The 16,157-nt window shown below is 49.0% G+C and overlaps 1 protein-coding gene across 1 annotated transcript in view; it reads left to right on the top strand.

Annotated features, from left to right (window-relative positions):
- The first annotated feature begins 2,051 nt into the window (after positions 1 to 2,051).
- The window catches only part of LOC147106436 (uncharacterized), a 52,331-nt gene continuing 38,225 nt past the window's right edge, over positions 2,052 to 16,157 (top strand). The window contains exon 1 of the mRNA XM_086009594.1: positions 2,052 to 2,436. Within this exon, the coding sequence (XP_085865720.1) occupies positions 2,412 to 2,436 (25 nt within the window). The 5' untranslated portion in view covers positions 2,052 to 2,411. The remainder of the gene's footprint in view (positions 2,437 to 16,157) is intronic.

The raw sequence follows: 16,157 nt of genomic DNA, 5'->3' as shown, positions 1-16,157 counted from the left end.
CTCATGTCTCCCTGTCTCTGTGATACATAGAATCTTACAGCACAGAAGGAGGCCATTCGGCCCATCGTACATGTATCACTGCTGGCTCTCCAACTGGAGCTGTCTACTCTCATTCCATGTCCCTGCCCTATCCCCGTATTGATTTATATTCCTGCTTCTCAAATATTCATCCAATTCCTTTTTAAGTGATGACATAGGATCATAGAATCAATACAGCAAACAAGGAGGCCATTCGGCCCATCGTGCCTGTGCCGGCTCTTTGAACGAGCTCTCCAATTAGCCCCGCTCTTTCCCCGTAGCCCTGCAAATCTTTCCTTTTCAAATAAATATCTCAAAGTGTCAGCCGAGGCTCAGTGGGTAGCACTCTCGTCTCTCACTCTGAAGGTCCTGGGATCATAGTCCCAGAGACTTGAGCACATAATCCAGGCTGACACTCCCCGAGGTGCCATCTTTCAACCACGATGTTAAACCAAGGCCCCAATCTACTCTCTCGGGTGGATGTAAAACGATCCCATAGCACTATTTTGAAGAGCAGGTGTCCTGGCTAATATTTATCCCTCAACCAACTTTACTAAAAAACAGATTATCTGGTCATTTTGTGGGAGCTTGCTGTGCGTAAATTGTCTGCCGCGTTTCCTACATTACAACAGTGACTACACTTTAAAAGCACTTCATTGGCTGGAAAGCGCTTTTGGATGCCTGAGGTCGTGAAATAAATGCAAGTCTTTCTAATACGTAAACACATGGGTTGATTTTAATCCCGAGCAGCTTTCGGTCGTGCGGGGAGCGGGGGTGGTGTGGAGGGCGAGTGTCAGTCGTACTCGCTGGCCTAGGTTTCAGGCCCAGGGTGTTTTAACTCCCAGGCCTCAGTTAAATGCAGCTTACTCATTTCCTGCCTGTTCCTGGGTTATTAGCCCAGTAACATAAGCACCACACTGGCATAACTGAGCCCAGAGTCTCCGGACGCTCACACGTTGAAGCAGAGGAGGCTGTCATTCTTGGTAAACTGGAAAGAGCTGAACTTGCCTCAAACTCCGTTCCCTTCCCACCGACTCCATCCCTCTCCCTGGCAACAGTCTGAGACTGAACCACACTGTTCGCAGACTTGGTGTCATATTTGACCCTGAGATCAGCTTCCGACCACATATCCGCGCCATCACTAAGAGCGCCTATTGCCCGACTCTGACCCTGCTTCAGCTCATCCGTTGCTGAAACCCTCCTCCCTGCCTTTCTTACCTGTAGGCTTGACTATTCCAACGCACTCCTGGCCGGCCTCCCACATTCCACCCTACGTAAACTTGAGGTCATCCAAAAATCCCGTTCCCCCATCACCCTTGTGCTCGCTGACCTACATTGGCTCCTGGTTAAGCAACGCCTTGATTTTAAAATTCTCATCATTGTTTTCAAATCCCTCCATGGCCTCGACCCTCCCTGTCTCCGCAATCTCCTCCAGCCATACAACCCTCCGCAATCTCTGCGCTCCTCCAATTCTGGCCTCTTGCGCATCCCTGATACTAATTGCTCCACCATTGGCGGCCGTGCCTTCAGCTGCCGAGGCCCTAAGTTCTGGAATTCCCTCCCTAAACCTCTCCGCCTCTCTTTCCTCCTTTAAGACGCTCCTTAAAACCTACCTTTTTGACCAAGCTTTTGGTCACCTGGCCTAATATCTCCTTCTGTGGCTCGGTGTCAAATTTTGTTTGATTACGCTCCTGAAAAGCACCTTGGGATGTTTTGCTATGTTAAAGGTGTTGTGTATGTACCTTTAAGGGAATAACTGGTCTCAGACTGCAGTACCGGCAGTGACCACCCCTGTATAAAAGGCACTAGCAGCCTTCTGTAGTTTCAGTTTCAGTTTGTCTCCATTCAGTAAAGACTTGTTATAATCAACTCCTGCCGTCCGTCCGTCTCAATTACACACGGACATAATAAAAGGCACTATATAAATGCAAGTTGTTGTTGTTGTCAACAATGTCCTCTTTTCCCCTGGATGAGAAGGTCCATGAAAATAAATAACGTGTGACCAGTCATCCTTGTGATCCAAGGGCCAATGATGAGACAGATATGAAGAGCTGAGGGAAGCAGGATCACTCCAAGCCACTCCTTGCAGGGATGCCCTTCAATGACGACATCTGTTTTGAAGACTTTTCCCAACTCCCCGCAAATTTTAAATTGGACTTTCAGCTCCAGTCTCAAACGAGATTCCCAGGATTGGCGATGTGAATTCAACATTAATCTAACTGAGAGTAGTACAACCCAGTTAAACCCATCAGTTTGGGGGAAAATCCGCGACATCAGGAAACTGAAGATAACAAAAGTGAAACTGATCAGCGGGTAAGATCCGCCCGTCAGTTTCTCTTTGCCAGAGGTTCAACTCAAAACACGGGGGCTTCCTGGGGTCCCCTTGGAGCGTCATGGAGCACGGCTACAGGCCAGGAGGTAAGGAGACCACTGGACATGTTTCGGGACTTGGGGTTGGGTCGGAGAAGCTGCCGTTTAAACAAAAGCTGGATGTGACGTCTTGTAATATTGACACAGCATTAAAAATAACCCAAACCGGCGATAGCAATTCAATGGCAGGCTAGTCCATCCAACAACCCATGGACTGTGATTGTCTGCAGTCTCGGGGAATGAGTCCATCTCGGTAGGTTTACCAATGCTTTTTCGTTTCTTCCTTAACATCTGCCCCCACCCCTCTTTTTACTGAAAGTTATGGTAATGGGGAGTGGGGTTAACTCGCTGACCTTACTGCTGGGAAAGTCCCGAGAAGATTCCAAGGACAGTCTCATTTTCTGGAGCAATGTTTTGTTGATTGGAGACCCAGCTTGGTGAAGATCAGGCTGGTGGGACAACAGCAAGGTTGAAAAACAGAGGAAAGATGTGTGAAATTGGCAGCCGGGCCTTCTGCTGCCTGGACCCTAAGCTCTGGAATTCCCTCCCTCAATCTCTCTGCCTGGCCTCCTTTAAGACGCTCCTTAAAACCCACCTCTTTGACCAGGAGCTGCCCTAATATCTCCTCATGTGGCTTGGTGTCAAACTGGGATGTTCGAGAGGTGTTGGGAAGTCCGTCTCCTGGTGCAAAAACAGAAATCACCGACAACACTCAGCAGGCCTGATTTTGTGGATCGTGCAGGAAATGGGCGGGTTCCCCGAATGTGGGGTGCTCTTTTGGTTGAACCAAACATAAACAAATAGACTGTAACTAATTAAACTTTAAATAAACCTTAACAAATCAAATTAAAATTTGGTTGTCCAAACCAATTATGCACTCCAGTCCCCCCGGCGCCCACCGGTCGCGGAAGTACCCGAATGTGGGGTTCCGACCTGAAAAAAAATGGGTCAGCCAGCTGGACGCAATTTTCCCTCAAGTGGCCAATTAAGTTCCAGCGTGTGGGCACCCTTGCTAATTGTCCATTTCCAGTCAGAAAGCCCCACATTATGATGTCATCATTCGTGGTGCTTTTAAAGTGTCTAGCAAGCTTCTCCACTCTTGCACAATGGTAGAGGAGCCTGCACCAGCTGCTGCCAGTGGCAGAGGCCGAGCTGCGGCCAAATTCAATGAGATGTCATTGCAGACCTTGGTGGATGGGGTAAGGGCCCACAGGGAGGTCCTCTACCCTCGCTCAGTGAGGAAGAGGCCTCCCAAAGAGTCCAGGGCTGCCTGGATGGAGGTGGCAGCAGAGGTAAACTCTCTGGGTGTCACCCGTCGCACCTGGCTGCAGTGCAGGAAGCGCTTCCATGACCATCACCACACAGGGAAAGCAAGTACGAAGTTTCCATTACCCTCGACCTCATCCCCATTGCCTTTCCCCAACAGCACTCAGTTTCAGCAATCTCTTCCTCCACATCCCACTTCACAGTCACATCCATGCACCCTGTTGAAGTGCCTTACTTCTTAGCTCTGGGTAATGACTCAATACACTCTTGCATTCGTCAGACGGACAGGCCTTTTATTTCCCTTGCAAGGGGAATCAGCACCTCCACTCAAGGGGTGAGGCTACTATTCCAATGATACAGCGTAAGCGTTCCATATTTATACAGTGTAACAAACAAGTTTGATTGACATTCCTTTGTTCCTCTATCAGGATACATTTTAGATTAATCATCAGGTCTTATGACATATTGACAGAAGGATCCTGGACACATAAGTCAACCGTTAATCTATAACAGGGCATGAATCGTGTAACCGGAGGTCCTCTTTAATCTTAATCATGTATTGGGAGGCTAGGTTTGCTCACGGTCGCAAGTTATCAGGTCACTGGGTACTTCAAGCGGAACCCGTTGTTTCACTTCTACATTCTCATTAGGTGGGCAGACATCTGTTCTTGGCTGTAATCCAAGTACGTGCAATAGCTCTAGTTACACATCGACTCTTGACTGGTGTCAAGTCTGAAAACTTTTACCCAGCAAGCACTTGAAATTAACCCCTTATATCATGTCGATTTCCTCATTCCCCCCTTTTGTCCTTACTAAGGACAATCTTTCGCTAAGTTTAAGAAATTCAACATCAAAGGTCTCACCCTTAATATCCTCATATTCAGACATCATTGGTACTGGAGGAGTTGATGTTAATGAGGAAAGGACTTTTGTACACAATTTTCCAAAATTTGCTTTCCTAGTGCTCCTCCCCACCCTGAAATCCAATCCCACATGGACCACGGTTCAGGTTGACGTAGTTTCTCTACGGCCTCCCTTATGTGGTTTACCAGGTTGGTGATATTTTCTGAGCTATCTGGGATATAGGTGCAACATTCGGTTTTTATGATTGCACATGTGCCCCCTTCTTTTGCCAACAAATAGTCCAGAGCCATGCGGCTTTGTAAGGCAACAGTGCGCAAAGCCACCATTTCTGCGTTTACATCACTAAGAGCATCAGCAGTATCATTGGCTATTTGTTCCAACACTGCTGCCATGTTTATAGATTCTCTTGCTAACTTCCCTGTTCCATACCAGGGAAATGCTATAGCAAAGAACCTTTCAGTTTCTGTAATGGCTCGTTTTGCTCGTGTCCCAGGGTGGCTATCCAAAGATGAAATATGTATATAGGGCACTACATATCCCAAATAACATGACCCAGTCCAATATTGTGGTAACCAAGGGTATGCTCTATGCCCACAGATGAAATAGGTGTTAATATAGGCTCTCTGGATTCCTTTGATTATCATATTGGGGATGAAACCACCCTTCAAATTTTATAAGGTTGTATCCTGCATCTTTCCATTCATTTTCCAATTGATCTGGGTTTAAACTATTTTGGGTCTGAAATGTACTGGCTGCATCCTTATTCCAGGTGGTATTAGACTGTAATAACCACCCTACCATCTCTTCTATTTCGAAGGGAATGGGCCTTAGAGGTATTCCACCCTCTGCGTGCACAGGGATGTGGCTGCATATCCAGCATTTGGCAAGGTTCTGTCTTTTAGCGTACAAATAACTCATGTATAGCCATGCTTGTCTAACAGCCTTCTTCCTCTTCTTCCCTGTTTCTTATCTGTCTTATTAAGTTTTCTTTTCTGAGAGGCTAATGTTGAAATAAAGGGCTGTGTAACTGGATTGTTACAAAACATTGGCCTGGCCGTCAGGGCCAGTCCTCCCTTTGGATTACCACTACAGATAACTCCTTCATTCGCAATTCTTTCACTTGGTGACACAGTATCGGGGCATGTAACCCATAGCTTATCAAGCTTCTGTCCACTATCTTCTTCTACTATCTTATTCTGCCTTATCCTAAGACTCGGGTTGATACGGGGGTACCTGCATAGTGTTATCCTGAAGCTGAACCTTCATAGTCTCGTTATAGCATATAATATAAAAGAAATCACTGTTTAAAAGTACACATTCTTCTATGCATGGTTTGCCCTTCAGGGGATCTGGGTAAATCAATATGGCAGTTTCAATTATCGTTAACAAAGGGAACAGTCTTATTAGAGTCCAAATCCAGTTAATCTTGGCAGTGTATCGTCTTCAACTGATGCCTTCTTACAATGGGACACGTGTATCCATGTTGGTCGCTCCTTTACTTTTACAGCGGTGTTTGTGGTCAGGAGTACTTGGAAGGGTCCCTCAAATCTGGGTTGAAGGCCATTCTTTTGCTTGAAGATTTTTATGTAGACGTTATCTCCTGGCTCGAAAGTATGGCACTTTCCTTCAGCGGGATCGACCTGGGCTTCCTTCACCTGTTGATGGAAACTAGAAATGCATTTGGTTAGTGCAATGCAATAACTCAACATATCTTCCTCCATTTTATGAATGTCCATTTGTTTAGCTGTTAAAGGTGCCGAAAAGGGCAATCTTTGTGATCTTCCCATGACGATCTCGTGAGGCGACAATCCTGTAGCTCTGTTGGTAGCAGACCGCATTGTCATTAAAGCTATGGGCAACAGTTCAACCCATTTAAGTCCAGTTTCTTTACACAGTTTTGCAAGCTTATTTTTTCAGCATCCCGTTGTATCTTTCCACTAGTCCAGCCGACTGTGGATGATAACTGCAATGGAGGTGCTGGTTAATCTGTAAGGCTTTACATAGTTCCTTAATCACTGTTCCCGTAAAATGGGACCCATTGTCACTTGACAGTTTTGCTGGTATCCCAAAGCGAGGTACAATGTCCTTCAATAAACATTTAGCAACAGTGGTGGCGTCACTCTTTCTACAAGGAAACGCTTCAATCCATCTTGAAAACATATCAACAATAACTAATACATATTTAAAGCTCATACACACAGGTAGTTCAATAAAATCCATTTGCAAGTGTACAAAAGGGCCCATGGGGTTTGGGTGGGATGCGGGCTGTACCTTCTTTATTTTCCCTGCATTCATGGTCTGGCAGATAGTACAATTTTCACATATTTGTTTTGCCAACTTTGAGATTCCTGGTGCATACCAGGTCTTGAGGATATAGTCCGCCATCCCCCCTTTGCCCGCATGGGTGAATTTATGGACACATCGGGCAATTAGTGATAATAATGATTTGGGTGCCACCATGCGGCCGTCATGATGGACCCACAAGCCGTCCGTGTTTTTAAAACAGTGATTAACATCCCACTCCGCTATTTCTTCAGGGCTCGCCCTATCTTGATGGGCTAGCACATCATTCGGGGATGGGGTTTGTTGTTGATCTATACTTTCATTAACTGGACAAGTCTTAACCTGTGATCCTATCTGCGATAAGGCTATGGTTTTAGCAGCTTGATCTGCTGCTGCATTTCCTAGTGCAACCTCATCCAAATGCCCTGTGTGCGCTTGGCACTTAATAATCGCAACTTGTTTAGGTTTTTGGATTGCCAATAAAAGGTTTTTCACCTCTTGTGCGTTTTTAATTTGGGTTCCGGAAGATGTTAAAAAAAACCACGAAGTTTCCAAATCTGTCCGTAATCATGGGCTACTCCAAACGCATATCTAGAATCGGTATAAATATTAACAGATTGACCTGTAGCCAATATACATGCTCTTGTTAGCGCAAATAATTCCGCTTGTTGTGCTGAAAATGAACTTGGGAGATGAAATGCTTCTATTGTTTCGTTCTGGGTAGTCACTGCATATGCTGGTTTTGGACTTCCCTTCAAGTCTCTCAATGCTGATCCATCTACATAAAATATACAATCTGGATTTGGTATAGGGTCTTCAGTCAGATCTATCCTTGGTTTAGAAACCAACTGGGTGACTTCTACACAGGAGTGTGGTTCTCCTTCTTCCTCTGTGGGTAGTAAAGTAGCTGGATTCAGGGTGTTGCATCTTTTAATTACCAATCTTGTATTGGACAAAAGTTCTACCTCATATTTAGTTAACCTGGCTGAGGTTAGATGTTGGGTAGCACATTTGGTGAGAAGAATTTCAACCGCATGAGGAACATACAAAACGGTCTGGTGACCTAGAGTGATCGTCTGTGCCTGCTGAACGGCATCATACGCTGCTGCTAAAGCAGGCAGACATCCGGGTAATCCTCTTGCTACTGGATCTAATTGAGTGCTAAAAAATGCTACCGGCCGCTGTTTATCTCCATGCAGCTGCGTCAGCGCTGATTGTGCGAACCCTGATTTTTTGATGCACGAATAAGTTAAACGGCTTGTTGTAATCTGGGAGTCCCAAAGCTGAGGCCGATACCATAGCTTGCTTAACTTGCCGGAAGGCTTCCTCGGTACCTGGGTTCCATTCCAATTTCTCTGGCATGGTGGGCATACTAATATCAAGTAATGGTCTGGATATCTCGGAATAATTTAAAATCCATTGTCTGCAATAGCCAGACATTCCTAGGAAATGTTTCATTTCCCTTTTTGTCACTGGCTTAGGTGAATTGCAAATTGTCGCTACTCGATCACTTGTTAGCTGCCTGGTATTTCGTTTTAACTGATGTCCCAGATATTTTACCTTTTCTTGAACCATCTGTAACTTGGTTTTGGAAACCTTATGTCCTTTATCTACTAACGCCGTTAACAAAGTTAAAGAGTCTTGGACGCAGGCTTCTCGGTTTGGTGAAGCTAATAGCAAATCATCTACATATTGAATTAATGTTGAACCCGCTGCTAGGATTACATCGTCCAGATCCTTCTTTAAGCATTGAGAGAAAATCGTAGGGCTTTCGGTAAATCCTTGTGGGAGTCTAGTCCAAGTATACTGCTGGCCTTTATAGGTGAATGCAAATAAAAATTGTGACTCTGGATGTATTGGTATTGAAAAGAAAGCGGAACATAGATCAACTACCGTGTAGAAAGTAGTGTCTGCCGGTATGCTGATTAAAATGGTGACTGGATTGGGGACCACCGGATAGGTAGGGAAGACTGCTTCATTTACTGCCTAGGCATAACAGCGTGCGTGGCAAGAGGTAACCTTGTGTAGTGATAACAACAGTGTAAACAGTGATAACAACAGTGTAACAATAGTGAACGGTTGTGAACGATAACAGTGGTTTACCACATTCACCCCTTGTTTAAAATTGAGTCCGGCGGGGTGAAGTGTACTACCAGTTCGTGTATGTCAGTCTATCAGGAGGCCTCGTAAGCCTTTCTGATCGGCGCAGCAGCGGCGGCGGTGGTGCAGTATCCGATGTTAGTGCTGGTGTCTGCGTGGTCGACTAAGGCTCCTGGGGTTCCGGCATGCCGCCTACAGGAGCTGGATTTGGGGGAGTGGTGGGGGGGTAATGGTGGTATCTCAGGGGTGCCCGAGGGTGCGAGGTCTCGCAAGGAGACTGTGTCCTCCCGCCCGTCTGGGTATGCCACGCATACTGGGGGTTGGCATGCAAGAGGTTCACCCTCTCGACCAGGGGGTCCGTTTTATGGGTCCTCACGTGCTTCCGCAGCAGGACGGGCCCCGGAGAAGTCAGCCATGTTGGTAGCGAGGTTCCCGTAGTCGACTTCCTGGGGAAAACGAACATTTGCTCATGAGGGGTGGCGTTAATGGCAGTACAAAGCAGTGACTGGATGGAATGGAGCGCTGCCGGGAGGACTTCCTGCCAGCGAGAGGTTGGGAGGCCCTTAGACTTTAGGGCTAAGAGGACAGCCTTCCAAACTGTCGCGGTCTCTCTTTCCACCTGGCCGTTCCCCCGGGGGTTGTAGCTGGTGGTCCTGCTCGCAGCAATACCTCTCGCGAGCAGGAACTGGCGAAGTTCCTCACTCATGAAGGATGAGCCCCGGTTGCTATGTATATAGTTCGGGAACCCGAACAAGGCGAAGAGGTCGTTCAGGCATTTGATGACCGTGGTACTGGTCATGTCTGGGCAGGGGATGGCAAAGGGGAAACGGGAGTACTCGTCAATAATGTTGAGGAAGTACACATTACGGTCAGAGGACGGGAGGGGCCCCTTAAAATCAATGCTCAAGCGCTCGAAGGGGCGGGTGGCCTTGATCAGGCTTGCTCTGTCCGGCCTATAGAAATGCGGTTTGCATTCGGCACAGGCTTGGCAGTTCCTGGTCATGGTCCTGACCTCCTCGATGGAGTAGGGCAGGTTGCGGGCCTTAATGAAGTGGTAAAGTCTAGTGACCCCGGGGTGGCAGAGGTCGTTGTGGAGGGTCCGCAGTCTATCAACTTGCGCGTTGGCGCATGTACCTCGTGATAGAGCATCTGGGGGCTCGTTGAGTTTACCAGGCCGGTACAAGATGTCGTAATCGTAGGTGGAGAGCTCAATTCTCCACCTCAAGATCTTGTCATTCTTGATTTTGCCCCTCAGCTTGTTATTAAACATAAAAGCAACCGAACGCTGGTCGGTGAGGAGGGTAAATCGTTTGCCTGCCAGGTAATGCCTCCAGCGTCGTACCGCTTCCACAATCGCCTTTTCTACTGGCAGAATCGGGGTATTGCAAGGGCTTTTAGTAGGAACAATAATACCTTGTTCTAAAAGTGATTGGATTACTGGCTGTATCCCCCTTTCTGCTCTTTCAGACAATGGGTACTGCTGTCTTCGTGGTAATGGTGCCGCTGGATTTATGGTAACTTTATAGGGTTGTGCCGTATACATTTTTCCTACTTCGTTAGGATGTTGTGCCCATAATTTCCCTGGGACTTGTTCAAGCCATTCTTCAACCTGTTTGGATAACCATACTCCATTGTGTCCCAACTCTCTTCTTTCGAGAAATCCATTAAAAATTTCCTTTGTAACTAACTTTATTGCAAATCCATTACTGTCATACTGGAGAAGGGCGGCTCCCTCTTTATACCATGTATACGTTACTGGTAGTGAGCTCATTCTCAGTACCATTGGCCCTAAGTCCTTTGAACGGTATCCTTGTGCCACAGCTAAAGTCAGATGTGGCTTAGAATGTTTTATCCTGAACAACGACCTTGAAGTCATGGTTAGATTAACTAAGGCTGCGATTCCTTCTGGCCCAACAAAAACCATCTCGGTGGATAAAAGGTAACTTAGTTTTAAAAACGGGTGGTAAAACTTTTCCAATTTCCAGTCGTGTCCGATTTTATCATAATAAATGGTACAATGCAAATCGTAGTGCCAGCTTATGTTTAAGGTATTAATATAGTCAGACAAGACGTATGTCATTTCTTCCCATACCTCTATTTGGTCTACTAAATCTGATCGTAAATTTCCTTGTAGCACTTCCCATGTATACAGAACAGGGTGTTGGGTCTCTTTCATTGGGCAAATACAAGCCTTTTCTTCTGGGATTTGCACCATTATTCCCGTGGGGGAACATATTATAGTCGCGTTCATCTTGCACAGTAAATCTCTCCCACATAAATTCATACCGGAATCTTCAGATAGTAAGAACGTATGTCCTTGTTCATATTGATCGAATTGTATTGTTATTGGCGCTGATCTTTTTAAACTTTAGGGAATCCCAGTCACTCCTATTATGGAAACCTTTGTTCCGCTTGCTGGGATTTTCTTGGCCAAGTCTCTTCCTATCATGGAAAAGGTAGCTCCTGTATCTACCAAAAAAGTGGTTGGCTGATGTGGTAAACCACTTTTATCGTTCACTATCGTTACACTATGGTTATCACTGTTTATATCGATACACTATGGTTATCACTGTTTACACTGTTGTATCACTACACAAGGTTACCTCTTGCCACGCTGTTATACCTGGGCTGACCACAGCTGACTCCGCCCATGGCTCCGCCTGCTTGCCCAGGTATAAAGGTGGTCGACTGGCTGGTATTCCTCCTTGTTGGATCCGATCACCCACAAGGGTGGGCTCTGTTATTTAGCCAATAAAAACCTATAGTTACTAACTTAACTCGTCGCTTTTCATGAACTGAATTGATAGGTATATCAATTTTATTGGCTAAATTTTGAAATGTCTGTACCGGAGCAGCCAAACGACCAGCCAAACGGCCAGCTACAACAACCCCAGCAGCCGGCCTGGCTGCGAGCCCTCCGACCGCTGTACCTGGATCTAAACCCACAGGCTGCGAATTCAGCCCTCGACTTCGAACACTGGCTGAGCTGCTTCGAAGCCTACTTGGGAGAATCCGGCGTGCCTCCGGTATCCAAACTAAGAGTTCTGACCGCCCAGGTGAGCCCTAAAGTATTTGCACTCATCCGGGACATTGCTACATACGAGGACGCCCTCAACCTGCTAAATGAGCAGTACCGGAGCCCTGTAAACTCAATGTACGCCAGGCATCTCCTAAGATCCCGCTCGCAACAGCCAGGAGAGTCGGTTGATGATTTCTTACGGGCGCTGCAAATACTCGGCAGGGACTGTGACTTTAAAGCCGTAAAAGCTGCAGAACATACCGATGGAAATATCTGCGATGCCTTCGTGAAAGGCCTTCGGTCAGACTACTCACGGCAAAGACTGCTGGAATCAAAGGACCTCGACCTGAAAACAGCTGCTATCCTCGCTCGCTCCTTGGAAGTGGCCCATCGGGACCTCGAGGCGTACTCCAGGTACTGTGCTGCATGACCCTGGGACTCGGGCCCGACTCCGGCCGCAATACCCCTCGCACCGCCGCCCCTGGGGCCTACCACAGCGTCGGTGTCCCGGAACCGATCGGGACCGCCACCCCCGGTACCGGCTGCGACATCGGAGCCCCGCGATCGGGCCGCCGGCTGCTTCTTCTGTGGCCAGGCGAAACACCCGAGGGCGCGCTGCCCTGCAAGAAACGCGACCTGCTCCGACTGCCACAAGAAAGGCCACTTCGCGAAGGCCTGCAGGGGGAAAGCCACAGACGCCAGCAGTGCCTCATGCGAGTTGTGGGGGCGGCCATCTTTCATCAAGGCCACAGATGCCAGCATCACCTCGTGTGAGTCGTGGGGGTGGCCATCTTTGATCAAGGCCACCGACGCCGGCAGTGCCTCATGTGAGTTGTGGGGGCGGCCATCTTCTCCGCCATTTTGTTCAACGTCGTGGGCGCCGCCATTTTGTTCACCACACTCGACCGCCACCTTGTCTCCAGACCCGACCACTGCCTCACCCGCAGACTACAGCAGCTCGCTCAGCCATACACTAGCCTCCGTCACACTTGACCAAGCTCGCCCGCATCACCTGTCCAAGTCCATGATGGACATCAAAGTAAACGGCCACGCCACGACCTGCCTGTTCGACAGCGGAAGCACGGAGAGTTTCATCCATCCAGACACGGTGAGCCGCTACTCCCTCACTGTCCGGCCAACGCGCAACCGGATCTCGATGGCGTCGAGGTCCCATTCAACAGACATCAGCGGCTACTGTGTTGTGACCCTGTCGGTTAGGGGCACGGAGTATAAAAATTTTAAACTTCTCGTCCTGCCCCAGCTCTGCGCTGCCATCCTACTAGGGCTGGATTTCCAATGCCACCTTCAAAGTGTCACCTTGGCACACGGTGGATCCCTCCCCCCCCCGCCTCACAGTCTACAACCAGCAATTCCTAAACCGCCCACCGCGTACCACCTGCGGCCTCTCCACCCTCAAAGTCCCGCCCCCCTCCCTGTTCGCTAACCTCACCCGCGACTGTAAACCCGTCGCTACCAAGAGCAGGCGGTACAGCGCCGGGGACAGAGCTTTTATTAGCTCCGAGGTGCAGCGACTCCTGAAGGAGGGCATCATCGAGGGAAGCAACAGCCCCTGGCGTGCCCAGGTCGTAGTCGTTAAGACCGGCGATAAACACCGCCTGGTCATCGACTACAGCCAAACCATAAACCGGTACACCCAGCTGGACGCATACCCCCTTCCCCGCATATCTGATATGGTCAATCAGATTGCACAGTACCGGGTATTCTCTACCATCGACCTTAAGTCGGCCTATCACCAACTCCCTATCCGCCCTGAGGACCGCCAGTATACCGCCTTCGAGGCGAATGGCCGCCTCTACCACTTCCTTAGGGTTCCCTTCGGCGTCACCAACGGGGTTTCGGTCTTCCAAAGGGAGATGGACCGGATGGTTGACCAGAACGGGCTGCATGCCACGTTCCCTTATCTAGATAACGTCACCATCTGCGGCCGCAACCGGCAGGACCATGATGTTAATCTGGAGAAATTCCTCCGTACGGCCCAACGGCTGAGCCTCACCTACAATAAGGAGAAATGTGTGTTTAACACCTCGCGCCTTGCCATCCTCGGCTGTGTAGTAGGGAACGGAGTCATCGGCCCCGACCCCGAAAGAATGCGCCCCCTCATGGAGCTTCCCCTCCCCCACTGTCCAAAGGCGCTGAAGAGAACCCTGGGGCTCTTCGCTTACTATGCCCAATGGGTGCCCAATTATGCGGACAAAGCCAGACCCCTCATGAAGTCCACCTCCTTCCCCCTGACAGCAGAAGCATGCGCAGCCTTCTCCCTCATAAAGGGAGACATTGCTAAGGTCACAATGCACACGGTGGATGAGTCTATCCCTTTCCAAGTGGAGAGCGATGCATCCGACTTCGCCCTAGCTGCAACCCTTAACCAGGCGGGGAGACCTGTGGCCTTCTTCTCAAGGACCCTCCAGGGCCCTGAGATCCGACACTCTTCTGTCGAGAAGGAGGCCCAGGCGATCGTGGAGGCAGTACGACGCTGGAGGCATTACCTGGCAGGCAAACGATTTACCCTCCTCACCGACCAGCGTTCGGTCGCTTTTATGTTTAATAACAAGCTGAGGGGCAAAATCAAGAACGACAAGATCTTGAGGTGGAGAATTGAGCTCTCCACCTACGATTACGATATCTTGTACCGGCCTGGTAAACTGAATGAATCCCCAGATGCTCTATCACGAAGTACATGCGCCAACGCGCAAGTTGATAGACTGCGGACCCTCCACAACGACCTCTGCCACCCCGGGGTCACTAGACTTTACCACTTCATTAAGGCCCGCAACCTGCCCTACTCCATCGAGGAGGTCAGGACCATGACCAGGAACTGCCAAACCTGTGCCAAATGCAAACCGCATTTCTATAGGCCGGACAGAGCAAGCCTGATCAAGGCCACCCGCCCCTTCGAGCGCTTGAGCATCGATTTTAAGGGGCCCCTCCCGTCCTCTGACCGTAATGTGTACTTCCTCAACATTATTGACGAGTACTCCCGTTTCCCCTTTGCCTTCCCCTGCCCAGACATGACCAGTACCACGGTCATCAAATGCCTGAACGACCTCTTCGCCTTGTTCGGGTTCCCGAACTATATACATAGCGACCGGGGCTCATCCTTCATGAGCGAGGAACTTCGCCAGTTCCTACTAGCGAGAGGTATTGCTGCAAGCAGGACCACCAGCTACAACCCCCGAGGGAACGGCCAGGTGGAAAGAGAGAACGCGACAGTCTGGAAGGCCGTTCTCTTAGCCTTAAAGTCTAAGGGCCTCCCAACCTCTCGCTGGCAGGAAGACCTCCTGGCAGCGCTGCATTCCATCCGGTCACTGCTTTGCACTGCCATTAACGCCACCCCCCATGAACGAATGTTTGTTTTCCCCAGGAAGTCGACTACGGGAACCTCGCTACCAACATGGCTGACTTCTCCGGGGCCCGTCTTGCTGCGGAAGCACGTGAGGGCCCATAAAATGGACCCCCTGGTCGAGAGGGTGGACCTCCTGCACGCCAACCCCCAGTACGCCTATGTGGCATACCCAGACGGGCGGGAGGACACAGTCTCCTTACGAGACCTCGCACCCTCGGGCACCCCTGAGACACCACCGTTACCCCCCACCACTCCCCCAAATACAGCCCCGGTAGACGGCATGCCGGAACCCCATGAGCCTTCGCCGACCACGCAGACACCAGCCTTAACTTCGAATACTACACCGCCGCCGCCGCTGCTGCGCCGATCAGAAAGGCTTACGAGGCCTCTGGATAGACTGACATACCCGAACTGGTAGTACACTTCACCCTGCCGGACTCAAATTTAAACAAGGGGTGAATGTGGTAAACCACTTTTATCGTTCACTATCGTTACACTATGGTTATCACTGTTTATATCGTTACACTATGGTTATCACTGTTTACACTGTTGTATCACTACACAGGGTTACCTCTTGCCATGCTGTTATACCTGGGCTGACCACAGCTGACTCCGCCCATGGCTCCGCCTGCTTGCCCAGGTATAAAGGTGGTCGACTGGCTGGTATTCCTCCTTGTTGGATCCGATCACCCACGAGGGTGGGCTCTGTTATTTAGCCAATAAAAACCTATAGTTACTAACTTAACTCGTCGCTTTTCATGAACTGAATTGATAGGTATATCAGCTGACCTGCCACTTCAATCTCTATTTCTGGTTCACTTCGGGCATCTTTGGAAACTACGGGCATTTGGGTTTCTGGTGCACCTGGTTCTA

Source organism: Somniosus microcephalus, chromosome 16 (genome assembly GCF_052327205.1).
Source record: "Somniosus microcephalus isolate GS21.2 chromosome 16, FLI_Smic_1.0, whole genome shotgun sequence".
Classification (NCBI taxonomy): Eukaryota; Metazoa; Chordata; class Chondrichthyes; order Squaliformes; family Somniosidae; genus Somniosus; species Somniosus microcephalus.
Note: the sequence above shows the minus strand (reverse complement) of the source record. Positions and strands in the feature narration are given on the sequence as shown.